Source organism: Neopelma chrysocephalum, unplaced genomic scaffold (assembly GCF_003984885.1).
Source record: "Neopelma chrysocephalum unplaced genomic scaffold, ASM398488v2 Primary Assembly neopelma1_97390, whole genome shotgun sequence".
NCBI classification, from domain to species: Eukaryota; Metazoa; Chordata; class Aves; order Passeriformes; family Pipridae; genus Neopelma; species Neopelma chrysocephalum.
In genome coordinates, this window is record NW_020926031.1 from 1769302 (window position 1) to 1795788 (window position 26487).

The 26487-nt window shown below is 58.1% G+C and overlaps 1 protein-coding gene across 1 annotated transcript in view; it reads right to left on the minus strand.

Annotated features, from left to right (window-relative positions):
• SLIT1 (slit guidance ligand 1) overlaps nt 1–26487 on the minus strand; it is a 61526-nt gene that overhangs the window by 3000 nt on the left and 32039 nt on the right. The window contains exons 5-35 of the mRNA XM_027672273.1: nt 14755–14826; nt 14565–14636; nt 14070–14141; nt 13589–13752; nt 13041–13188; nt 12461–12532; nt 12122–12193; nt 11949–12020; nt 11688–11831; nt 11390–11553; nt 11254–11277; nt 10646–10790; nt 10432–10506; nt 10064–10207; nt 9616–9759; nt 9327–9493; nt 8106–8238; nt 6931–6999; nt 6475–6546; nt 6176–6247; nt 5794–5865; nt 4126–4289; nt 3642–3766; nt 3328–3425; nt 2576–2715; nt 2104–2197; nt 1787–1924; nt 1196–1433; nt 974–1104; nt 729–883; nt 366–654 (exon numbers count right to left, since the gene is read on the minus strand). Coding sequence (XP_027528074.1) covers nt 366–654; nt 729–883; nt 974–1104; nt 1196–1433; nt 1787–1924; nt 2104–2197; nt 2576–2715; nt 3328–3425; nt 3642–3766; nt 4126–4289; nt 5794–5865; nt 6176–6247; nt 6475–6546; nt 6931–6999; nt 8106–8238; nt 9327–9493; nt 9616–9759; nt 10064–10207; nt 10432–10506; nt 10646–10790; nt 11254–11277; nt 11390–11553; nt 11688–11831; nt 11949–12020; nt 12122–12193; nt 12461–12532; nt 13041–13188; nt 13589–13752; nt 14070–14141; nt 14565–14636; nt 14755–14826 — 3741 coding nt within the window. The remainder of the gene's footprint in view (nt 1–365; nt 655–728; nt 884–973; nt 1105–1195; nt 1434–1786; nt 1925–2103; nt 2198–2575; nt 2716–3327; nt 3426–3641; nt 3767–4125; nt 4290–5793; nt 5866–6175; nt 6248–6474; nt 6547–6930; nt 7000–8105; nt 8239–9326; nt 9494–9615; nt 9760–10063; nt 10208–10431; nt 10507–10645; nt 10791–11253; nt 11278–11389; nt 11554–11687; nt 11832–11948; nt 12021–12121; nt 12194–12460; nt 12533–13040; nt 13189–13588; nt 13753–14069; nt 14142–14564; nt 14637–14754; nt 14827–26487) is intronic.

Sequence of the window (26487 nt, forward strand, 5' to 3'; positions counted from 1 at the left end):
GAGGAAAGGGCAGCCAGTGAGCAAATGATTTAGTAGTGTAGCGGAGAAGCCAATGAGGAAGAGGGTGGCAATGAGCCGATGGAGCAGAGGAATTGTGGTGAGGCAGCCAATGGGCAAACCGCGGCCAATGGGTCAATGGAGCAGCTCAGTTATGGTGGGGTCACCAATGAATTGGCGCAGCCAAAGACCAGATGGGGCAGCCATGTCTCTGTGAGGCAGCCAGGGGGTGAGGACCACGGCTGTTGGACAGCCAGTGGGGCTGTGCTATTGCTTCAGGACAGCCAGTGGGGCAGATGGGTCACTGTGGGGCAGCCAACAGGACAGAACCATCGCTGCAGGGCAGCCACTGGGGTGAGGGCACTCACTTGTGCCCCTGGCAGGGGCCACCACGGGGCTGGTCGCAGTGGGGCCCGTCCCAGCCGGGCTCACAGTGGCAGACGGGGCCCTGGGCGCCAGTGGGCTGGCAGATGCCATGCAGGCAGTAGAGCTTGCGGCAGGGCTCGCAGCCCGGCACCACCCCTGGCGTCATCCGCGTCTTGGTGAAGTCCTGCAGCTCGTTGTTGATGTAGAGGTTGCGGATGCATCCGTGGAAGCTGGTGCCATTGAGGAGCTGCCAGAGGCGGAAGGCAGCTGAGTTGACATCCACAGGCATTCCTGGGGAGAGCAGGACCATCAGCGCACCCAGACGCCCTCCATGCCCTCCATTGCTCCTCTGATCCCTGTCTTACCTCCCACATAGAGAGGAGCCTCACTGTTCAGCGTGTAGTGCTTCCCTGAGTTGTCCATGGTCATGGGGCTGCCACCGTCAATGGAGAGGTTCACCATCTGGTCGAAGGTCACCAGCTCCACGGTGTGGAACTGCCCATCGTTGATGGTCTCGGCACTGGGGGGATGGCTGGGTCACCAGGGATGCCCCCAAGCCTGTGCAATAGGGGCAGTGGTCCCCAGCGAGCAGGGAAGGGGTGGCAGGTACCTGTAGATGGCTGAGCTGGGGTGGGTGCCAGGGTCATAGCTGACCCTGACGTGGCCCTGGTACAGCTCCACAGCCATGTGGTCGCTGTCACCGTTGTACAGCAGGATGCCATTGCCTTCAGCTGTGGAGACCTGTCAGAAGGAGAGGTGGGAGCCCACATCCCTGGGGCAGCATCCCCAATGCCAACCCCCCCTGACGTCCTCACGCCTCCCCTGCCCTCACCTGAAGGGTGATATTGGCCCGCGGCCAGTCCTGCAGGTCAGTGAACTGCAGGTACGTGTCACGGTCCACGAAGTTGACGCTCAGCAGCTTCTCACACTTGGGGCCACCGAAGCCAGGCAGGCACTGGCAAAGGGCGCGGGCACCGCGCTCCACACACGGGGCCCCGTTTTGGCACTCGGCTCGCTCGCAGAGACCAGACTGGCCAGCGGTGTGGGGCGGCATCTCGCAGAGCTGGCCACTGTGGGGCCAAGGGTGCTGCTGGGCAGGGGGCTGGGAATGGGCCCTACACCCTGCCCACTGCCCCACAGGGCTCTAACAGCACCCCCCTGATTTGGGGGCCCTGGGAAGGCTCTCCAGGCACTGGCATCAGAGGGATGCCTAGATGCTGAGCTGTGCCCTGGGATCCCTACCCAGGGATGCTGGCTCCCTGCCCAGCTTCCATCCACGGAGACACACACATCCAGACCCACTCCTTCCTTTCACACTGAGAGGGATGGATGGATGGACTTGGTAGCCAGGACCTGTCCCTCCTGCACAGTGACACATAACCATCCCCTCTATCCCAGGTGTCCCTTGTCTTCCTGGTGATACCTGTAGCCCTCAGTGCAGAGGCAGGAGTAGCCGTTCACCTCATCCAGGCAGCGGGCGTTGTTCTGGCACCGGTGGTCTTGGCAGTCATCGAAGTCCTCGCTGCAGTTGCTCCCCACGTAGCCAGGGGCACACACACACCTGGGGCAGGCAGAGGGTTCAGGGCTGCCCCTTCATTCTCCCCGCAACAACGGGCACCTGCTCCTCCTGGCATCCCCCTCCCCATGCCCCCTCGCCAGCCTGTGAGATGCAGCCCCCTGAAAGTAAATCTACCCGCTCTCACACAGCCAGGAAAAGTGGTTTAGGGAGAGGAGGCTCACCTGGGTCCCTGGCTAGTAGAGATACATGTAGAGTCGTGCTGGCATGGGTTGAGCTCAGATGAGCAGAAATCAGGTGGCTGCTCACAGAATTCCCCTGCAAGGCAGAAGAGGGGATGCCCATCAGCTCCAGGGACAGAGGGGGAGCCCCAGTCCCTGCTGGACACAGAGAACCCCTGGGGGGCTCAGCTCAAAGCAGGGAGCTGCCAAGCCTGCGGCTTCCCCCCCCACGAGCGCAGGGCTCTGCTCCACTGGAGGCAGCTCCTGCCCGAGCCAGGCACTGCGGGCATCCCAGGGTGTGAGGGTTCAGCAGGGTGTACCCAAACTCGGGACAGCTGAGCCCAGAGGCCATGGTGATGGGCACTGGGACAGCAGGCAGAGTTGCTATTAGCCTCATGGGTGGGAAGGCAGTACTGGGCACATTCCTCTGCCGGGTCTGTGTGATTTGGGGATGGTTAGCCCCCATTGCAGGTACCTGTGTAGTGGGCAGGACATAGGCAGGTGTAGTTGGTGGCACTGGGCACACAGGAGCCTCCGTTCTCACAGATGTGCTCCTTGCAGGGGTTGGTGGTGGCGCGGCAGCTCAGGCCCTCGAAGCCCTCTGGGCACAGGCACCTGCCACAGGGCAGGGGGAGTGTCAAGGGGGACACTTGGTGGTTCCCCCAGAATACCCAGTACAGGACCTTGGTGCAGAGCACACATCCATGACAAGAGCTGGGTTTGGTGTCCTCCTGTCGAACACTGGGTGCAGGGGTGGGTGGCAGCCCAAGGATGCCGAGTTGCCACAACAACAGGCTGGCTGTGCAGTCCACCTCCTCACCCCCGGCCTGCCATCTGTTTTCAGCTCCTAATTGCATCCCAGTTCCCGGAAAGGCATGAAGCATTCAGGGTAGTGAGGGTTATGTGAGGACAAGGCAGCCCCGAAGGGAGCAGCAGTGACCCCAGGACAACAGAAACCAGTCCCAGCCAGAAATCCCACTACCCTTTACCTCCCCATGCCTCCTGTAGTGATGGGACCCCCTTTCTCTGTCATGACCTTGGCTCAGGAGCCTGAAGGGATGAGGGGCATGGGGAAGTGGAGCCAGGCAGCATGGGCTGGAGCTACCATTTGAATCCAATATCCCAGCTATATGCCCAAGGGAGCACGCAGGAGGGAAAGGAAGTATCAGAACTCTCCACGCTGCTGCCCAAACACTCACCTTTTGTGGATTCCTGCCCAGCACTCACCTGAACCCGGCTCCTTCCCCCTCCTGAGGCTGGCAGGTCCCCCCATTGGCGCAGGGGTTGGAGGAGCAGCCACTGAGTGGCACCTCGCAGTCCCTGCCCTGGGGAAGGATGGAGAGGTGGGAGCGAGGAGGGTGTCACGGCACCTTGCCCAGCTCTCCCTGCCCCGTCAGACTCAGTGGGACATTGGGGCAGACAGGGAGGGCAGATGGTCCGGCAGACACAAGCCCCAGGGGCATGGCAAAGCCCCTACTCTGCTCCCTTGCCCTCTGCAGGGACATGTCCCTGTGCAACAGGGACCCCTGGGACTAGGGTACCTTGTAGCCGCTGGGGCAGGTGCAGCGGTAGAAGCTGAGGGGGTCATTGTGGCAGGTGCCCTGGTTCTGGCAGGGGCTGGAGAGGCAGGGATTGCACTTGGCCTGGACACTCAGGGAGGGTGGGCCTGTGGGATGGAAGGCACGGAGATGACCGTCAGTGCAGGTAGTGATGGGGACGTGTCCTTTTGTGATCACTGATGTGGGGGACAGAGCCTCAGCTGTGTCTGGGAGCAGGCCCTGCCCTGCCAGGGGGCTGTGCACCAGTAAATGGGACAGCCACCAGTTTGCTCAGTCACTAGGGATGTGCCACCAGCCAGGTAAGAGGATGGAAGCATCCTGGTCCCCCTCATCCACAAAGCAGCTCAACGGCTGAAGTCCTGGAGCCACCCAGACTCAAGCACTGTTCTGCTGGGCAAGGGGTAGGAGGCAGCCCAGTTCCCTGTGACAGAGGGGGGCATGGATGGACAGCATGGGCCCCTCTTACCTTGGCACTCAAACTTCTTGGCAGGGGTGGTGAGCAGCAGTTTGCCTTCCATGTCGGGGGGCCCAGCGCAGCGGGCGATGCCTGGCTCCTTGTACCCTGTCTTGACCCAGCTGGAGAGCCAGCGCAGGTTGCAGCTGCAGTACAGGGGGTTGGCCCCGATGGCTCTGCAGGAGGAGAAGGGCAAAACTGCACCCACTGCCCCATAAAGGGAACTGGGCTTAGAGACCTCGGAACTGGGCACAACTTCAGCACTAGGCTGGGCTGCCACATGATGGGGGAACCAGTGCTCCTCCATTTCTGGACCCACCAGAGGTGCTGCTCATGGTGGGAGGACGGGGACACACAGCCCCACAATGTTGCTCAGTTAGACTACCCTACTGCCAGCCCCACAGCCCATGTGGTGCTCTGCCTTGGGGCTTTCCTCCACTGCCCACACAGAAATCCTTAGCAGTCTTTCTGCAGCACACATACAAAGCTGCCTGGAGCAGCAAACTGGGCAAAGCGTCTTGGGGTTGTGCAGAAACAATAGGACCTGCATGGGAGCTGCAGGGCCAACCTGGGCTCTGCTGCACAAGCATGCAAGACAGGGACACAGGAGCAGGCTGATGGGGATAAGAAGGAGGTCGTGGCTGGAGCTTATGCAGACAGCATCATGGGAGAGGAGAGAATTGCTCTGGGAAAGGATGAGGAGAAGGGAAGGTTGCTCTGCTCCACAGCAGAGAAGGTCAGGGAAGCAGCAGATGACGTGGGAGGCTGAGGGGCTGGATGCCCCTTTGCATCCTCCTTGGCTGCAAAGGTCAGCAGTGGTGGAGGGCCGGTGTGACCAACATCTGTGATGAAGGAAGGAGAACCCAGTCCTACAGCACCCACAGCGCTGGCTGGTGACACAGCTCTGCCTGTGGGAACTGGCAGTGCCGGCTGGAAGCGGCAAAGGCAGCACAGGCAGGGAAATCATAGCAGAGCGAGCAGTGCTGCTCCCCAAAAACATGGGGAGGTCAGGACTGGAAGTCAAGATGCTCCTTGCAGACTGAAGGAATAGTCTGAGACCCCCAGGATGACAAGAGCAGGACTGGCCACTGGCAAGCAGGTGGGAACAGCTTAGCAGAGACAGGGAGGGGACCAAAAAGACACTGTGAGCAAACCTGAACCCCATCCCCAGGTGGTTGGTGGGTACAGAGCAGTGGTCCTGAGGTACAGGCTACCTTAAAGAGGGGCTGAAACACCACCACTGGCAGGAGGATGCTTGATGACAGATTTGCATGGAGCTGTTGCAGGGAAGTGCACTGGCAGAAGGCTAACAACATGCGGGTGTGGGTCAGAGTAGCCCCTGCCAACCCATAGCCATGTCACCATTTTGCATGGCTTGACCCACATGTTGGGGGACCCCAGAGACCTAGCGGATTGGGGAAGGACCCCACACATCATCCAGCTGGGACCATAGGGCCATCCCAGCAGTACTGGGAGGCTCAGCTGCACACCTGGTCCTGAGCCCAAGCATGGGGAGGGAAGCAGGTCACAACACTACCCAACAAATGATGTCGCAAGTGCCAGCCCAGAGAAGAGGGGAGAAGGCAGCTCACCCTCCATGGAAGCCAGGCTCAGCCTAGTTTTCAGAAGTCTCCTGAGCCTGGGCCCAGCCCTGAGCCCTGCGGAGTGGGAGATACTCACAGGTGAGACAGAGAGGTGACATCTGCAAAGATGCCCTCGGGGAGGCTGGAGATGTCATTGCCATGGAGAGACCTGCAGAGAACAGAGGGTCCTGTAATGCCCATGGCTCCAGGTTGGGCAGCAAGAACTGTGACCAGCTGGGCTGCCCCTGTCTCACAGGTCCAGGTGGGTGTTGCAGAGCTGGACCCCACCACACTGTCACTGTTGCAAATGCACTGTCTGCTCTGAAGGGCTGTCAAACCCTGCTGTGTTCCTCCTGCAGCCTGTACCCTGCCTGCCTGCCTGCACCCAGCTCCAAGGGGGCATAAGGGACAAGGGACACAGGCAGCAGCAGAGAAAGGGCCAAGCAGGGCTGTGAGCTTGGCTACAGGCAGGTACTTACAGCAGCCGCAGGGAACGGAGGCCCTCGAAGGCCTGTGGAGGGATGCACTGCAGGGAGTTGTAGCTGAGGATCCTGCGGGAGGGAAGGAGGCAAACCAGCTGTGTGTCTAGCAAGAAATAGACCCTGGGCTACATGCTGCCCCTGCATGAACTACAACTCAAACCACGGCTTCACCCAGGCAGAAGGGTGAGACCTTGGGGTCCCCAGCACCCCCCAGTCTTTGGGGTTCCCTAGGAATAGCCCCCCGCAGCTCGGCTGGGCTGTATCCCGGTGAGGCATGCCACAAGGACTGCACTTACAGGGTGGTGAGCTGGCTCATGTTGGTAAAGGAGGAGTTGCTCAGGGAGCTGATCTTGTTGTTGCTCAGATCGCTGGAAAACAGAAACCCCAGAGATTGGAGCCAGCTGGGCCCTGTCCCCTCTCACTGCTCCCCCACCTGCTCAGCTGCAAGAGGGTGGAAACAGCAGCACGACAGCCTCCAAGGGAGTAGCAGGGCTGTCACACAGGGTGATGGCAGCAATGCCACTGTCCCACCTCTGCCCCATGCCTGGCACCAGCACAGGTGGTGAGCACCCAGGGGCTGAGCATCACTGTCAGACAGCTGTGTTCCAGAGCAGAGGGGAGTCACAGAGGGATGTCAGGGGTCCCTGCATGCTGCCAGGCCCCTACTCAGGATCACGCACCATGGCAAGAGCCCCTGTTCTCACCCACAGGTCCCAGCAGTGCCCCCGCCTGCCTGGGCTCCTGCTACTTACACAAGCTGAAGGTACTTGAAGGTAGAGAGCTGCCCTGGGACCTGAGTGAACTGGTTCCCATCCAGGTAGCTGCAAAGGAGAACAAGAGCACCTTGGGGTGGCTGAGAAGCAGGAGATCATTCCCTCTGCTCCCTCTTCCTCTTGTGCACCACCATGGACTTTGGGCTTCAAGAAGCATCTCCAGCATCACCTCCCTCCCAGCACCACTACGCTGGGGGATTTGGGGGACTCATAGGCTGGCAGGACAGTTAGCACATGAGTGCATTAGCACATCCAGGGGCTTTGCATGCAGGTTCCCTGGGGACAGTCTCCCAGCAGCCTACGTGTGCAAGTGCAGACAGCCACGTGCCGCTTTTACACATCTGATGTGAGCGTGGGAGGCCATAACCATTCCCAAGGCATGTGAGAGAGAGAGCGGAGGATGTAGAGAGAGGAGGGGTGTGCAAGACAGTGGAGGGGTGCGTGGGGGTGGTGTGCATATGTTTGTGCACAACCAGAGCCTGCACGCCCCCCCCAGGACTTGCTGCCGTCCCCCATCTCAAATGGGTACAGAGCCCCTTTTGCAGCGATGGGCATCATGGAGCCTGCACATCCAGATCTGGCATGGCTGCTTGGATGTCTCCCTGACCCCAGGCAAACCACATCCCATTGCCTGTGTGCTTGGGGCTGGGCCTGGATGTGCAGGGATGATATCCCTGCAGCTGTGGTGAGAGGGATGGCAGGGAGGGGCCAGGGAGGTGGCAGGGTGTCCCTGTCCCTGCCACTGATGGCAGGCTGCTGGGAACCAGAGAGCTCTGGGCTGCACGGCTGTGTGGGGAATGCAGCTGCAGGGAGTGGCTGTCCCTCTCTGACTCTCCCAAAAGTCAAAAAGCAGGGACCAAGCTGCTGTGACAACACCCCTTGCACATCACCCTTGGAATCCCTGAGTCAGCAGAGAGGCTCTTGCTGAGCCCCCTGCTGGTGTTGGGGCTGAACAGGGTCCCTTGGATGTGTGAGGGTCCTGCTCCCACTACCAGGCAGGAGCAGGATCAGGGTCCTGCTCCCACTACCAGGCCAGGATGGAGGTGTGGGAAGGAGTATCTCTGCCCTGCAACCCCGAAGTAAAGTCCCCCCATCCAGAACTGCAAAGTTGATGGTGGTCGCAGGGACAGTTTGGGCACTCGGCCACCACTCACAGCTCTGTGACGTTCTTGGGGATCCCCTTGGGCAGGGCCTTGAGATGCTTGTTGCTGCAGCGGACAACGGTGTCAAGGCAGGTGCACTCTTGTGGGCACTGGGGCCGAGGGATGCAGGTGGTCTCCTCCTTACCTACATCGGGCACAGAAAACCACAAAGTCACTGTGGTCCAGTCCTTGGGCATTGTGTGAGGCCAGATTCAACGCCTTGTGCCTGCCTAGGTTGGCTCCCTTCTCATGCCAACCATGCTTCCTTGCCCCCAAAGCAGTTTGTTGCAGGCAACAGCCTCAGCACAGCTGAGAGACATCAGTGCAGGAATCACTCCTGTGCCCAGAAACTGCCTGTCTCACCAGTGTGGATACAATCAGACAGCTCAAGGCTGCTCTGATTTTCACCATTTTCAAACAAAAATGCAGTTCCAAGGACAGCAGAGAGAAGGGTGCAGAAGAAGGGGCTCAGCCCTGCAAATCCTCCTAAAACCACCTCCTTCACCCATCTCCCAGACACAGGCTAGAGGGAGCGGATACTGTGCCAAGCAGCCAGAGGAGCCGGCATTGCTCCCCTTCCCTGCTGTGGCACTGGGATCCTGTGGGAGAGGCGTCCCTGGGACAACCGTATGCTATCTGGCACCGCTAGGAAAGGCGCAGGATGCAACCCTTCAGTATTTGACGCGGTGGAGGAGGGAAAGCAGAAGAAAGGATGATTTGTTTGTAAATATTTTCCAGAGGGCTCAAAAGCTGCTCTGAATTTTAAAAAAAAATTTATAAAAAAAGGTTTTTCTCCCCACGCACACTCCCCGTCTGCTCCATCTGCCCAGCTCCAGCGCATGTGCAAGACTGAGAAGGGAGGGAGGGAGGGAAGGAGCAGTATGAATCCCAGTGGGCTTTGCCTACACATCTGCTCCTGCCAGCATCCAGGGCACAGCACTTGTCAGCACAGATCTGCCTACATACAAAAGTCATGCGGTGCAGTAGGTGCAAACTCCTCTCCTGGTTTTAGATCCTCCTGCGGGTATTTCAGTGCAGCCCCAAGGGCTGGGTACCAGGACGGGAAACTCATGCATCATTAAGGGAGAGCACTCCAGGGGCCCCTGAGCTACTAGCTTGCCACATGGCACATCCTGGGAGCAGGGATGGTGCTGGGATAGGGAGCATGGTGTCATCCTGTGAGGAGCAGCCCAGTCTCCCCTCACTCCCAGCACCGTGGGGCCAGTGAGTTACCTTCCTCACACCTGAAGTCAGGGAAAGCCACGTCTTGGAGAGGGATCTGCCGGAGGAAGTCGGGGTTTTGGCACCGAGGGTTCCCCGTCACGATCTTCCTCTTGCGCAGCCAGTCCCCCAGCCAGGCCAGCTGGCAGTTGCAGTTGAAAGGGTTGGCGAGCAGGTTCCTGCACGCAGGAAGGAGCACAAGGTATCACCTGAACAGCCACCAGGCAAGGGGACATCCTGCAGCCCTCTGATGTGATGTGGACAGCCTGGAAGCATCCCCCTCCCTGAGCCTGGGACATACAGTGTGGACAGGGACTGGAGCGTGTCGAAGGCGCCCGGAGCAATGGTGCTGATCTGGTTGTCGTACAGGGAGAGCAGGCGGACGTTGCGCAGCCCCGTGAAGCTGTCGTTGTGGATGCAGCTGATGCGGTTGTTCCTCAGCATCCTGCAGAGGAAAGGGAACCACAGCACCTAACAACCTGGGCAGGCTCCATGGGGGAAACCGACCTCAGCGGTGCCCAGGCTCTGCCCACCTCACTGCTGGGCAGCAGGATGAGCCTGAGCCAGTCCGTGAGCAGCAACCCCCCGCCCCTCCAGCTCTGGATACAGCGAGCTGATGGGCAAGGCACTCCTGAGCTGGTTCTGCAGTGGTGCAGACAGCACCAGCCCCAGATCATGGACAAGGCAGGGAGGCAAGGAGTAGGGATGTCCCCATCCCTGTGATCATGGGGAAGGGAGGTGGGACTCACAGTGTCCTCAGCCCATCCAGGCCCCTGAACATGCCACTCCGCACGGACTCCAGCTGGTTGACAGTGAGGTGCAGCTCATTCACAGAGGATGCCCCCTCGAATGCCCCATCCTCAATCTCCAATACCTTGTTGTTGCTGAGGTTGCTGTGAAGAGGGAAAAGCTGGGATGGGGTCTCTTCCCTGATGTCATCTTGAATCCTGCCTCACACAGGTCCCACTGAGCACCCTGCGATGCCAGTTCCTCAGGGGACCCTCAGTTTGGGACATGCCCTCCACTTCATGCCCCAGCCTGCCCTGGCATCAGGACCTTCATGTGCCTTCCCAGACCATAGGCATTCCTGACTGGGCTGTGCCTGCCTGATACTCACATTTTCTTCAGATGTGGGAGTTTCTTGAAGATGCCAGTAGCCTCCAGGATAGAGATTTCATTGTTGTTCAGGCGCCTGGGGTGGGCAGCAGGGAAAAGAGCTCAGGGGATGGCTGTGAAGCCCCTGGCACAGCTCAAACCCTGAGCAAAATCCCAGAGCCAGCAATGCTCCTGCTGCAGAAGGGAAAGCAGAGTGGCAGAGAGGAGACTCTTACAGCTCAGCCGTGGACTGCGGGATGCGATCCGGGATCTTGGTGAGTTTCAGGTTGGAGCACTCGACCACACCTGATTCACAGCGGCACTTTGGGGGGCAGATCACGTCACTGTTGCACTCACTGTTCAGCTGGTAATCCTCTGTCCCTGCATGATGGATAGGGCAGCGTGGGCTCCCAAGGGCAGAGGCATGGGGGGCTGCACCTGCCCCCTCTTTCTCTGATCCTCCCACACCCCCAGCTGGTCTCGGTCTCTTCTCCAGCTCCCCTCATCACAGCCCCTGTGCACGTATTACTCTTCTTCGTGCCCAAAGCAGCTTATCTGCAGGGATATTTGTCCTGGGTGCAAGGGACACGGCACTGTCCACCACCCTCTTGCAACTGGAGCTGGACCCTGGGGATGCCCCTGTGACCATCCAGATAACAGCATGATGGGAGATGCTGCATCTGGTACCTAGCGCTTCTTTTACTGTGGCACCTGGGAACTCAGCAATCAGAAATGATGGGAAATGCAGGGTGGGCCTGTGGACCCTGGCACAACCACCCTCACAGGCAGCCTGTGGGAACCATGCACACACCCATGCACACATGCGTGTGGCTCCTCTGCTCACCTGGGATGAAATACTGCTCTTTGGCTGGGGAAAGAAAAGCACATCAGCACTCTGAGCACACGGACACCAGGCTGGGGCAGGGCTGAGGACAGCTGTGCCGCAGGGCACCCGTGACAGGGATGGGGACAGCTCTCACCCGAGCAGCGAAACTTCTTGCTCTTGATCTGGCCGATGCGCTTGTTGGCCAGGCGGCGGGGGCTGGCACAGCGGGCACCGCTGGTCTCCACGGGGTTGGCACGGAGGAAATCTGCCAGCCACTTCAGGTTGCAGTCGCAGATGAAGGGGTTCTGGGCCAGGTGCCTGTGCCAGGGACAGTGGGTGACACACTGCCAGGGACAGTGGGTGACCGCCAGCTCCAGCCCTGGCTAGCCGTCAAGATGCTTCCCCTGCAGATGCTCGCCTGTCCAGGCATCAGAGCTAGCACAGGCACTCACAGGGTCTGGATGGCCCTCAGGGAGGTGAAGGTGCCCTTGGCCAGGGTCTGGATCTTGTTGTCATAGAGTGAGAGCAGTGAGAGGTTCTGCAGGTCCTGGAAGGCGTCAGCCCGTACGCAGTTGATCTTGTTGGCATTAAGAAGCCTGGCAGGGAGGGAAGGATGTGAGTCTGGGAACCCCCTTCACCCATGGGTGTTGGGGACCTCAGCCCTGCTTCCTTTTGTCCCCAAAAAGCATCCCATGCAGCCACTGGTGCCTTACAACAGCTGCAAGGCAAAAAGTCCCCCGAAGACACCCTTGGGGAGGTCCGTGATCTTGTTGCCATACAGCACCCTAGGAGAGAAAGGCTGGTGTGAGATAGGGGAATGGTGTGGGCCATGGTTAAGGGGATGCAGTGTCCACCACACCCCACCCAACCCAGTGTGGGCACTTACAGCGAGTTCAGCGAGCGTAGCCCCTGGAAGGCGTCAGGGGCGATCTCCGAGATCTGGTTGTTGCTCAGGTCTCTGAAACCCAAAGGGAGAAGGTGGCCTGGTCCCCTCTTCTCTTGCCCAATGTCCCCATCCTCCTTCCGGGCCCAGGGGACCACCCAAAACACCCAACATACAGAGCTGGGGGTATTCAAGACCCACTCCAGTGCTGCCATATGGGGCACCCACGTCACAGGAGGTGCCCCATACCCATCTGACTCAGGGGCTGCCGGCTTGTGGCAGTGACCAGCAGAGTGAAGGGTGTTGGGGTTTGGGATGAGCTAGCAGACACTGCACACTTACATCCTCCGCAGCTTCTTGTAGGGGGAGAAGGCACCTGGAGGGATGGACTTGATGCCGTTGAGTTCCAGACGTCTGCAAAGAGAAGAGGGAGAGCAGAGGGCTAAAGGGCTGGCCAAGCCCCAGTACCCCATTCACAGGGCTGGGGGACTGCAGAACCCCTTAGCTTGCAGCAAGCTACTCCACAGGTGTGGGACCGTTCTGCCCAGAGGCAACTTACATCCTGTGGTTGGGGCTTTGTCCATCAGGGAGGGGTGCCATGGGTGGGGGGACCATGGTGGATGGGGTGGGGGGAGCAACTCTTCCCCCTAGAACCTTGGGTCTGGGGGGACCTGCTTATTACCAGCGCTTTGTGTGCTGTCCCAGCGGGGGCTTTGCATTATAATTGGATTCCCCTAAGGAGATTATTTCTCTATTTACATTTTTAATGCAGCTAAATCCAGGGCTAAATCTGGGCAGTGTGAGAGAAGGGCAAGGAGGGCCTGCCGCCCTGTGGGAGGGTTGAGCTGTGGGGCTTGCTCCTGTGTCCCCACTGCCTTGAGCCACCCAGAGCCCAGTGGTGATGGTGTGGGGCCATACTCACATCTCTGTCATGGTCTCGGGCAGGTTGGCAGGGATGGCCGTCAGCCCCTTGCCCCGACAATCCACGATGCCATTGCTGCAAGTGCACATGGCTGGGCAGGAGCCAGAGGACAAGCTGCAGAGTTGGGCACGTGCTGGGTCCGTTTGTCCTGCCAGAGAAGCAGCCAGCATTGGAATTGCAAAGAACTGGGCCAGGTGAGCTTGTGGCAGCACCCAAACGAAGGGACTCTGATGACAGCTCAGTGTGCTGGGACAGTTTGTGGCACTTTTGAAGAGGTGCGTGAGGTCCTGGTGCACCCCAACCCCCTGCAAAGGCACACAGCTCCAAGGGCTCAGGCTGATGCACTGTCACAATGATAGGGTGGTGTTGTCCCCATATTGTCCCCACACCAAGGACTGTGCTGACCTGAGATGAACCCACAGTATGCATCCAGGCTCTGAGCTGGGGCACGTGGTAGGGAGTGGAGGTGGGCTGCACCGACAGGACACGCTTTGTCTCCCTGGCCCATGACCCTGCCCTGGCACCCACCACCTCCCCGTCCCCCTCACCGGAGCAGCTGAACTCATTCTTCTGGATCTCAGCCACATTGAGGCCACGGAGCTGGGCAGGAGCAGAGCACTGCGTGAAGAGCCCGATGGTGGGACGCTGGCGCAGCCACTGCGAAAGCCAGGCCAGGTGGCAGTCGCAGAAGAGATGGTTGGAGTGCAGGCGGCTGCAGGTGGACGGGGCAGTCAGCAGCCACAGGAGAGCTCCTGCCCACCCCACTGCTCTCTGGCTGCCTCAGCCTGTCTCATCCCAAAGGATGAAGAGGGAGAAATGGAGGAGCCCAAGAGCATCTACACCAGTTGCCAAGGCCACCTTGCTTGGCAGTGCTTGGGGATGCTCTGCAGGGGTATCCCCTCCATTCCATCCCCACAGTGCTGTCCCAGTACTGCTGAGGTGCCAACAGCAGTAGCAGAGCTGTGGCCAACCCACTCAAGACCAGGAGGTCCCTCCCACCCCCATGGCCCCTCACTCATCTGCACTCACAACGTCCGTAGCTTTGGCATGTGGTTGAAGCTGGACACGGGGATAGAAGTGATATTGTTGTTATTCAGGGTCCTGCAGGAAGACAAAGTGGGGCAGGTCAGGGTGGAGAGGCTGTAAATAGGGACGCGAGATGGTCCAGGCGGCACCAAACCCCTGAGAGCAACAGCACACACCCACACCCTGGCACAGGGTGAATGGATGGAGAAGCACAGGCTGGAGACAGCCCAAACACCTAGGCAGGACTTGCTGCCCTTTCCAGGCTTCTCCTCTCCACAGCCAGCTGCAGCCAGGTGGCCCCCGGGGCAGGATCAGACCCTGGAGCACAGCTCTGCAGCAGTGGTACCAGGCCCCTGTTCAGCCCCTCCTCGAGGCCAGGCAGAAATGGCATGCTGGGGATGTCCCTGCAGCACCTCAGCAAGTGGGGACACCCAGGGACACCCTCACCCCACATGGGGCTTGCAGGCTGGAGGCTCCAGCCGGCCCCTGGCCACTTACAGGACCTCCAGCCCCCGCAGGGCACGGAAAGCTCCATCCTCGATGCAGCTGATCTGATTCTTGTCCAGTTGCCTGAAGGAGAAAATCAGAGAGAGAATTGATGGGACAGCCCAGGCAGAGAGGCTTCCAATGCCTCCTGCCACCAGACCTGACCCCAAACTCCCTCATGCCCAACATTGCCATGACTTACAGGTTCTTGAGGTCAGTGGCTCCACGGAATGCTTTCCTGGGGATGGCCTGGATGAAGTTCTCACTCAGGTCCCTGCAGAAGAAAGAGGCAGGAAGGAAAATGAGCAGTGCATGCAAAGCGTGATGCCCCATGGGAGCAGGGCATCCACAGGCAGGGGCATGCTCCAGCACTCTGTGATTCCTCAGGAGCTCTGATAAACTGTAATTTAGCTTCAAGTCCTTGGCTGACGATTGGTCTGCTGGCTGTCCTGAGGCAAGTCCAGCTCCATTCATGGTGGCTGAAAGTGAATGGGGCTCCCTGGGCACTGCTGTCCCTGGCTCAGACAAGCAGAGCTGCATGGCACAGCTCTGGGAAAACCCTCCATACATAAATACTCTCTGACTGCTATAATTACAGGTCCCTGCTGATTAACTGGTAATTACACTTAGTGGCTCCAGGAGGCATTCCCATGGAGCCTGACCCGCACTTCAGAGGGCACAAATAATCGGGTCATTACTTACTTCATCACTGCACGACTGTGTAATCACCTGCTCTGCAGTGCCAGGGCACGCCAGGCCTGCAAGGGCTCTGTATTGCAGGGCTGGCAGCAGATCAAATTCCCTTCTATGCCCGTGCTGGCTTTTAATGAGCATGAAGACCAAAAATCTCACTGCAAGTAGGGTCTGGGTGGACTGGCTCAGTTCTGGGAGGACCTGCCTGCCACATTTGTTCCCCATGGCTCCCAAACAGCCATTCCCTCTCCCACAATAAGGGTCAGGAGCTCCTTCGAGCCGCATTGCCTGCTTCCAGCCCCATGCCAGCACAGTCCTGCTCCAGCCACCCCTGAGGCAGGAAGTCACGTCCCCCCCTCCTTCCTGGCACAGGGAAACTGAGGCACAACATAGTATTTTCCCTATGCAAATCCATGCAAGCCCATGGGTGAGTGAGGAGTAGGACCTGCATAGACTAAATATTCCCCAGCATGACACAGTCCACACAGACACCCCCATCCCAGTCCCAAGAGGTGGTCTGGGGTGTCCATAGATATCAGCATTTCACACTCAGTGCTCATCAGCTCTGCTTCAACATAACAAAGCCTGTTCAATACTGACACCCTGGGGCAGTTGGGCTGGGTCAGGATGGAGGCACAGCATCCACGTTTCTCCCCATGTCCTCATTTCCTCCAAAATATGGGCTCAGCATGCCACACAGGCTACTTGCAAAATACCTGGAGGTCTCTAAACTGGGACTTCCCCTCAGCCGAAAGCTTCACTGCCACAACAAGAAAATGACCCCAGAGGGAAGCACCAGCATCACTTGCACAGATGCATGAGGAGAAGCAAAACATAAGGACAGTGGGTTTGCCTAGCAGCAGGTTTGCCATCTGGTGGGACGTCCAGCCACCAAGGAGATGCCATACGGCCCCAGTGTGATACCCCTGCCCCCTGCACAGTTTGTGCATCACTCTGGGTCGTTCCTGGAGAATCAAACCCGGCTGGCAAAACATCATTGCTGGGGAAGAGGAAGTGAGATGCCACCCCTGAAACGGTCCAGGCTACTGGAGAAGGAAAAGGCCACCTCCTCTGCGAGCAGCAGGCGCAATTTCACTGCTACCCACGCGGCGGCACTGCCAGGCTGCCCTGTCTGTGCTGCCTGCACTGCCTTCGCCAGCTGTTCCCAGAGCTCTGAGATGACACCTCCTCCTCCTCCTCCCCGAGGGGATCAGGGTCCCCTAATCCTCTCCAAAGGGGAAGGACCTGACACCTACAGCAGCCCCCGACACCTTAGCACTCCTTCGGATGCATACGTCGTCTTCTTGTACTCTGTTGGGGATGTGATGAGCCTCGGAATTGCACTGACCTTTCAGAAAAACACATCACTGCACCAATTCCTCTTTTTCCTTTTAGCTCCTAGAAGGAATCCCTTAGAAAACTCTTTTTGGAAAAGACAGAGAGCAACACCTTTACACGGGCAGACACTGATAGGACAAGGGGGAGCAGTTTGAAACTAAAAGTGGAGAGATCTAATTTAGATGTCAGGAACAAACTCTTTACTGTAAGGGTGGTGAGCTGCTGGAACAAGTTGCCCAGAGAATTTGTGGATACCCCATCCCTGGAAGTGTTCAAGGCCAGGCTGGATGGGTCACTGAGCAACCTGATCTAATGGGGGCCATCCCAGCCCATGGCAGAGAGTTTGAACTAGATGATCTTTAAGGTCCCTTCCAACCCAAACCATCCTATGATTCTATGAACCCTCCAAGTGAAGTTCACCACTCTTCCTAGCAATGCATTCAAAGCACCACACTTCAGTGCTCTACACCCCTCTCCCAGCTCTGGTGCTGCCTGCCTGGGCAGGTCCTGCCTGCATTTTCTTTTGTTCCCCCGTGAAAAATTTGCGTTTCTCCGCTCGCAGCACATGGGAGTCCCAGCGCGCCCAGGGAGTAAACCCAGGCGTCTGTCTCCAAGCTGCTCATTTACAGCTCGCGAGGGAAATGCTGCTAGAAGGTTGCAACTGACTTTGCAAGGCTTCTCCCCTTCACAGCTTTTTGTGACAATCACTGATGAAGTGCTGCCATTGGGGGTACCGAAGCCAAGACGGACAGATGCTGGATGCGAGGGTTTCAGCAAGGCCCCGGCACCGGGCTTAGATTAGATTGCACGGTTACACAGCTGACGACACCGGGACAAACACATGCTTTGCCTGTGGGATCCTTGGGCCCCGGCGTTGGAACAAGGCACGGCCCCTTCCCTCCTGGTGTTTCATAGCTCCCAGCTATGTTTGCTTTACACTTTGGCGCGGAAGAAACAGCAGATGGCACGGCTTCTCCTCGCTCCACCGTGCCGCTCTCAGCACCCGTGGCGGCTGCATCGGTGCCGCCTCACACCCCGCCAAATACAAATGTGTTGTTGCCATCGCATGTGGAGTGCCAGCTTGCAGCAGTGACCACGAGCACTGACAGGTCTGACAGCCTCGCTGGCAACCAGCTGACAGACAAGCACAGACAGAGGAGGGGGAGTTGCCACAGCCACCCTCACTGTCTTTTCTGGTTTCACTTCCAGGTATTGTCCTAAAGCTCCAATTTTGAGAGTTCCTGGTTATTGAATCCAGGGGATGCCCAAACAGCCAGCCCATTCACAGCACCACCATTCTCCTATCTGCGTGTCATGGTCCCAGGGGATGATGCAGCTGGAGTTTGTCTCTGCATGGCACAGGTAGCCCCAGGAGTGCAAAGGGGGAAGAATGACAAGGGGTGAGAGCAGGTGATGGAGAACACCTCTTTTCTCAGGCTTACCTCCCACAGGGATTTTCTGACCCAGCAGATGCCTGTACAACGGCAGCAGCCAGCTCCAGCCCACAGCTGTGTGGTGGTGAGAAGGTGGGTGCCCGCTTTTCTTCTATGTCCCCCAAAAGCCTCATGGCCAGACTATATCCACACAAGTCCTCCCTGGCTGAGCAGTGCGAGGGATGGTGGTGGTCAGGGCTTGGGATTTGGGGAGCTTTCTTACACCCCGCTGCCTGGTCCTATTGTGTGCATGATGGCTGTCGGCGCAGCATCTGTGGCAGATCAGGAACTTGCCCCGGTGCTGCCTCGCCTGGCAGCCACAGCCCCATCCCACTGTCGGTTCCCGGGGAGGCTCGGCGAGGAGCCAGGCGCGGCGATACTGCTCCTCGGGGCTGGCAGGGGCTGGGCGGCGGGAGCCAAACCAGCCAAACCCCCCGGCGCGACGCCCTGCCCGGCGCTTAGCGGGGCGCCCGAGCAAAACTGTTCGACATGGCTTCCCAGTGGGGAGCCCACTCAGGCAAACAAACCCCGGCAGCCTTAATCTCCACGGCAAGAGCCCGGCGGCCCGGAGGGCGGGCGGGAAGGAGGGGGCCACAGCGGGGCTGCGGCGGCCGGGCGGGGAGGCCGGGGCTATTACCACGCTCTCATTCTTTCGGCTAATCCTGACTTCACACTTTAACCTGATTGAGCCTTGTTTGGCGAGCCGGCTCCTTGCGCGCCGTGTGAGGGGATTAGGGCCGGACGCAGCGGGGAGGTAATTGCTTCCCAGCGGCGCTGGCCCCGCATCCTCCAAGCCCCCCGCCGCCTGCCAAGAGCGCTGGGGCGGCCTGGCAGCCCTCCGGCAAGGCGCTCCCCTCGCCAGGCATCCCGGCTTGGCAGCGGCCACCGGGGCTGGCTCTGTTGGTGGTGCAGAGGTCCATCCTGTCCGGGGTCAAAAGCCACAAGGGCACCTTGTCCAAGCCAAAGTTGCAGCCCGGGTCATGTCCCAGCCATACTGGCAAGGACTGCGGAGCCACATTGCGGCAGGGGAGCGACTTTCCGCCCTGGCAATGTCTGCACGCCCTGGGCCAGTTGTCGGCTCCAGGCAGGTGAAGTACAGGAGGCTGCTCTCCTCTTTAGTCTGTTTCCTCCCCAGCATCCATCTGGAAACTCATTAGCATCCCGTGGTCTCTCAGACCCTCCCCTACTCACGGGGGCAAATCAGAGGCATTAACCCTTCAGCCTCTGCCGCCGCACAGCTCCCACGACAAAAATGCATGGCAGGTCCCTGCTCACAGGCTGGGCACTGCCCCAGACGCTCCACTCCACTGGTGCTGGGACCAGCCACTGCAGGCACCAGCTCAGCCACAGCAACCACCCACCATGCCTCGAGCAGACAAGGCAGCTGCCCTCACAACCAAAGCCATCAGTTCTGGGCGGCATCAGCGTTTCAGGCTGGGACAGGTGCTCCCCAGAGCCCTCACCGGTGCTGTGCTAGAGAAGGCTGTGCCAGAGCACACCTGGCATTTCCCCAAGCCAAAGGGCCTATCTGGACTAACAGGCAAGGACCATGGAACCAGCAGCTATTAAGCAGCCTGTTGTCTCAGATCACCCACATGTGCTCTTTGTCCTGGCACACCCTGTCCAGGGTGGAGGAATGAGCAGACACAGGGCTGTCCCACCAGCATGGCTGTTCAGCCACCACCTCCACTGCCTGACAGGTGACAAGGGTGAGCTGAAGGGACAGAAAGACTTGCATCACACAAGATCAATAGACTGATCAGCACTCGCATTAGCAGCCCAGAATCCCCCAGGGGTTTTACACTCTTATTTGTCAGGAAACTTCCTGTTTCTGCTGCATCCACTGCTTGTGACAGTATTGGCACCTGCAGCCCTGTATGGGGGAAGCAAGTTTCACCCACATGTCCCAGCTGCACAATCCACTTGAGGTGATGCACACGAGTCCCCGGTGCTGCAAGGACCCAGTGCTCAAGGAGCAGTGTCCCCGAGGGGAGCTGGTTGCTGAAGGGTCAGCAGCCATCTTGCCGCTGCATTAGCAGGATGCTGGAGTAACAAGGCAGAGTTTTGTCCACTGTGTCACCTGCCCCAGTCCCCAATGCCAGTGTGAGCAGGGCCCCACAGCCCCATCTCAGATTCAGGCTCCTGTGGTGATCCCGCAGCATTACATCACACTGATTTTTAACAGGCTCCGCTGGCCCAGCTGCCGGCACCAGTCCATCCTGGCCAAGGGGGATGAGGTGGACCTCCCACCCTCTCCACCCCATCTCACTCCACCATATTCAAGGTCATGCATAGCCTGTGCACTGCCTGCTGCTGCCTGCTACCCCCTGTGACCCCAGCCCTGAGGCTGATGGTGTTTGCACAGGACAAACTGGGATGGCAGAGCCTAATGCAAACAGGGTGCAGCATGGTGAGCTCAGTGTGAGCCCCTGCCACTCAGGAAAGAAACTGCCAGGTCTCTGGAAAAGGCACCTTGGCAGGGGCCAGAAAAGGAAATGGGGGGGGATGGGACAGGGTCCAAAGCAGGATGGTATGGGGAAAAAGGAACATTATTTGCTGCTTTTCACAATACTAGAACAAGGGATGACCAATACAATCATGAAGGCAGTCTTGAAGTCATAACTAAGAGTGACTCCTCCAAATTAGGAGTTGTTAATCCATGCAACTCCCAGCCACAACCAGCTCAAAAGGGAAATTAATTGAAGCAAAGTGCAAAGAGGCACCTGCCGTGCCATGCTGTGGCAAGGAACACCTGCAGGTGAATGCTCAGAAGCTGACTCTTGCTGTCAGGAAACGAGCTGGGCACACCTCTGGTAGCACCACACTGCCCAGTGCAGGCTGCCAGACACTGATGGTGGCTTCACCAATGCTCTGCCAGCAAGGTCTGTCACCCACCAGGAATCACTTTTCCTGTCAGCCTGTTTTAGTGGCAGGTGGAGATGCACAACCCTTCTGCTCCCCAGAGCAGTATAGGGATGTCAACCTGGGGTCAGCCCAATGCTGGCACACCCAACCAGGGCAGGTTACCAGGGTCCCTGCTCCAATTTCTGCCTCTCTTTTGTCCCTGCCCCTCCTGGACAGGGGCGACAGTGAGTCGGGGGGGGGGGTGGCGTGCCACTCCTGCAGGGGTTCAAGGGGGAACAGCTGGTTGCTGTGAGGAACATCCCAGGCTGGGCGGTGCGGCACAGCCCTCCCCGCTGGCAGCCGGAGCAGAGTGGTTCATCAGGCAGCTACAGCCGCCAACAATTGCGTGCTGAGTAAATCGATGGGATATAATTGGACTATTAAGATCTCATTATCCTCCTGGCTCCGGGTGCCGCAGCCCACGGTGAGCTGGGGGAGACCACAACCTGCAGCCACAGAAACTGCCTCCTGACCCAGACAGCCTTGATGGGTACTGGGGACAAGGTGCATGGAGCTGAGAAAGTACAGTGGGGATAAGGATGATGACAGCAATCTATACTCAGCACAGGAGACATCTCTGTGGCACAGCAAAGCATTGTGCAAAGGCAGGGAGGTGTCCCTACAGGGGTCCTAGAGATGAGGACATCCGGCCATCCTTCTAGCCACCAGAGCTGCCTGAAAGCCACCACTGGCCTCTCCTGCCCTGCGCAGGGCTCCTGGGTGGGATGGGGAGTTTGGCCTCTGTGTGCATTTCCATGTGTACCTCTACCCCATCTCTGCTGGAAAGTGGGGCTCATGTCCCCACCTGTGAGTTGCAGGGCCCCCATGCTCTGAATCACACAGGCTGCCCAGCCCTGGGGGTCCCTTTCCCTGTGCAAGGGCTGTGTCCACATCCATCACCTACTTACACACCATCCATGGCATGTGATGTGATTCCAGGCCATGGGGTGGTCCTCCCAAAGGGATCAGCATCCTCAGCATCTCTTGGTTTCCAGGATGATATACCAGGTCACATCCACTGAGGTCCCAGTGACAATAAATAATAATTTCCCTTAGGAGAGCTGCCCCCATCCCTACCTGAGGCTTCTTGTAGTAATATTTCTTGTCTCAGAACCAGCAAAACCAATGGATCAGAGCCTTATATATATCCTTATACCCTTATGTATCCTTATATATAAGGACAAAACAATCCTTTGCTGGAGCAAGGCAACACACAGCTAGACACCGTGACGTGCCGAGTGTCTCAGATCACAGACCTCAGTGACACAAGCCCAGTCAGCAAATTCTGCCTGTCCACTGTGTCCACACAGCAAAGACTAAAGATGAACAATGGCAGAGCAGGGAGCAATGCTTCATGCGTGCTACCCTGCCTTCCCAAAGCCTTCCAAAGTGCCGTGCTGACCCCAGGCTCTGGCCCTGGTGCTTTCCCTCCCCGGAGATGCAGATGCTTCCAAAAACATTAAAGATGGAGAGGTTTGTTGCTTGGACAGATGAGCAGAGCGTGTGTAAAAGGCAACATATGCTCATGGCAACAGTTAGTGAGAGGAGTCCCAGCCCCAGCATGGTGGTGTTGATTTAGCAAAACATTTCAGGGCATACATAAATCTCAGTGGCTTCAAAAGGACGCTGCTTACTTGTGCCATGACCTGGGCCACTGTCTTTACCAGAGCACCAGCAACTGACCCCAGCTGGTATCACCCAACGGTGCCACCCCGGTGCCTGCATGTGCCAAGAGGGCACACGCGGGATGCTGAGACATATGGGTGCATGTTCCATGGGTAACACCAGTAGCCCCATGTTTGGACACAGAGGAAGTTCGGAACATGCAGTGTCCATTGCGAATGGGATGATCTGAACAGGGAAGGCGTTTGCGCAAGCCAGGCTTTGCCATGCAGCTCTCTGTACAGGGCAGTGCCTAAGTGGTGGCTCTAGTCCAGGTCCAGCAAGGATCGGCTCCTGCGTGGGCTGCGCTGCAATGCCAGAGCCGCGGGACTCGGCCTCCACGGGAAGGAGGATGCTATGGGAACAAGGGGAGCTGGCCAAGGAAAAGAGGGGAGGGTGGGAGGGAGGGGGAATAAAGCATCTGCTACACACCCTGGAGCCTCTTCAGAGATTGAAACAAGTTAAAAGCAGCAGCTTTAATGGAAACACAAGTAAAATAACAAGCTGCAAACCCTGCATGCCTGTCACCGCCCTCTCCCCACACTGTCCCTTTGTTCCAGCAACCTCGTTATCAGCAGGAAGGAGAGCCAACATGAGGCTAAGGCATTGCCATCAACTCCTCTACATCCCAAAGTGCCTTGAGAGAGCCATAGCACTCCCTGTGCCCAGTGCCCTGTGGTCTGGCAGAGCCCTGTAGCCCACATGCCAGAGTAGCCAGCCTGTCACTTTCTGCAAAGGGACCTTCTGCTGGGTGAGGGCTCGTCCCCTCCCCTGGCTGGACATGGGGTGTTAGAACTGCACCTGTCTGGCTCACAGCCGTTGTGTCCCACTGCCACTGAGAGATGAGGCACACAACCAGTGGCCCCATCACTGCATGACCTCCTGCTTTTCTGCATCCCTGCTTCTCACCACCTCCAAGTCCCCTTTGCCCTGGTGTTCAGCAAGACTTTTCTCCTCCCTCATTTCATGTTTTTGCTTCTGTCTTGCCCTCTAGTAGTGGGAAATCCCTGCATGAACCCTCCACCAAAGCACATTTTCTTTCCAGCTCCCACACTACCCTCCAGCCTGTGCACCTACTTGCTTCACATTTGCATCGCCCAGCATGTTCCCCACACACTGCGAATCAAAGGCACAGAGCCATCCCTTTCCCCAGGGCTGCACACCAGGCCCTTCAGCCCTGCAGAGGGAAACTGTTGCCCAGTGCTCACAGACCCAGCACATCCCAGGACACCCAGCAAATCAGGGTACCACAGCACAGCAGCTCCAGAGCTTGGAGCAGAGCAAGGCAGGGGGTGGTGGCAGGGATTGCTGGACCCTATGTGGCTCTACCTCCAGCAGACAGCAGCATGCCAAAGCAAGACCCTCCTGTGCAGCTCCAGGACAGTTAGGACAAGGTTTGGTCCTCCCTCACCCCATCATGACCCCACGCACGACTGTGCCTTGCCATGAGAAGTGCCAGGCTCCAGCCCTGCGCACCAGGAAGCCTTTCATCCTCCAGCACGCAGCGTGTGCTCCCTGCCTGGAAGCTCGTGCCCGAGAAGACACCCCGAACTTGATGCTGCAACACTCATCCAAGGTGTAAATGAAAAAGCAAACAGCTCTTCTGGAGAGCCAGCCCTGAGCCCTGTGGGGAGCTGGCTGCAGCTCTCGTTAGCAAGCTCATCCTCTGGGTTTGCGGCACTGTGGAGCTCAGAACTAATTGACTCCCAGGCTCTGAGGCTTTTAATTGCTAATAAGTGTGAAGCCAGCCCTGCCAGCCCTCCTGGATTCCTCAGAGGTGTGAATGAGGCTGAGCCAAGCTGAGAATTGCATCCCGGCTGTCCCAGATCTGTCCCAGATATTGGTGAGCCAAGAAGTGATGCTGTAGATCTGTGATGCTGCTTCTCAGTTTTGCAGGTCCCGGGACAGCAACTGGTCCCAGCTTTGAGAAGGGCTAAAGCAAACTCCCTATGGGATGGAGGATGCTCTGAAACCAATGCTGAACCTTACAAGACCGGAGTTACTTGATTAGATGCCCTGGCATAACTAAGGGTCTTTCATACTCCTCATGCTCAGCCCTAGCACTAAGATGGGTAAAACTGTTGCCCCAGCAGCAGCTGTATTTCATTGCCTGGCTTCCTGAGGGCACTTGGGAGTGACCACAAAGCTGGCAGTGGGATGCAAGGTGGGACATGCATTGCAAGATGAAAAGCATCAGGCTCTGTTGGCAGCCAGGGTGGAACCAGTGGGACATTTCAAATCCTGCCTAACAGCTGGTAAAAGAGATGTGATTTTACACAGGGCTGGGAGAAAACAGCTCTGATAGAAAAAGGGTCCAATGGGAAAGGAGGGTGGGGAGGCAGAAGGGAGCAGAGGCTGCGAGAGTGAACCAAACACAGGGGCACATGGCAGGCAGATAAAACCCAACAGGCAGATAAAGAGACTCCATCCTGTGTGAGTGGGACACACATCAAAACTGGGATAAGAACTGCTGGAACAGCAGCAAAGCCCAGCTACAAGGCTGGGCCTAAGCTGGGGCTGCCCTTGCCCCAGTAACGTTGCTCCCAAGAGGGTTTGGGAGAGCAGCAGCCAGTCATGGCCATGCCACAGGGAGCTGCACCCCAACCCACAAGGCTTCCCTCCTTGAAGCAGCTCTTTGAAGAGCCTCTGGCACAAAACCACACTACGGGTGCGGGGAAGCCTCTGCCTGCCGGCGGTTAGTACAGCTGCAGCCCCCATCTCGGTCATAAAACACAGCCACCCACAGACCTCACCTGTGCTGGGGATCAACAGCCCCTCCTTGTTTTGGGGAGGCAGAAATGAGTTGCTGGAGGCACATCTGGGTGCTCCTCCTGCCTTTTCCCAATTCACACATGCATGGAACCTTGGAGGAGTATCAAGCCTGACAGTAGCGGCCAACCACAAGGCACAGACTGGGGAGCCCTAGCCCTGAACCTGCAGGCACCTGGGGGTCTCACACAGACCTTCAGCCTCCATATTAAAGCTCAGGTGATGGAGCAGCCCCACATCCCTTGCAGCTCCACATCCCTTTGCAAACTGCCCTGAGGTTAATTATCTTTGGGGTTAACAACGCACTTCTTGTCTCTGCTCCAAGCGCATCTGACTCATGGTGGGGACACTGGCTCTGTGACCCCAAGAGCCCATGGCTGACTCTGCCCTGTGGATGTGCCTGAACAGCCAGGGGCTGTGTTACCTGCATGACCACAGCTCCTGCCACAGCCTGACTGAGCTCAAGAGCAGACAGGATTGCAGTGAGGATTCCCACTGAGGGGAGAGCTGGGAAAGTCTGAGAAGAGAGGATGGGACCCTTCACCCTGCTTGGCTCAGGAGGTCACTCCTCACAGCTCCAAGGGAGCTGCTGGTTGGGGCTGGAGCTACCAAGGTTGCAGCCAGCCTCCAGCATGGCTGTGCAGGCGGCCTGGCGCTGCCCGGCACGGCTGCAGCTCGTGCTCTAGGACCCGGGGAGAAGAGCTGCCGAGGCTGATTACCCCTGCCAGAGCAGGCCTGGCGGGTTTATTTTTAACAGTTCTGATTGAAGCTGGTTTCCTGCTGACATTTACACTCCTTCATCATTATCGGCTCCCCAGCTTCCAACCGCCAAGATAAAAGGAGGGATGAAATCTCCCGAACAGTGGGGTCCTGGCTGCAAACCCCACGGATGGGGAGAGACCCAGACCAGTGCAGCTGGGCAGATATTGGCCCCCTTGGAGGTGGGTGGCCAGGAGCCCCATCTTACAGTGAGGGCATTACAGACTGGGATCCTGCCAATGGATGCAGCAGGAACCATCTCAGGGCAGCCTGGGGAGTGATATGTGTCATCTATCACTGGCAGCATGGCTGGATTACAGATGCAACTTTGGGTGCTGGTGCCCCCAAAGATACCCATGCTCCTGGGAGTGCCCCAG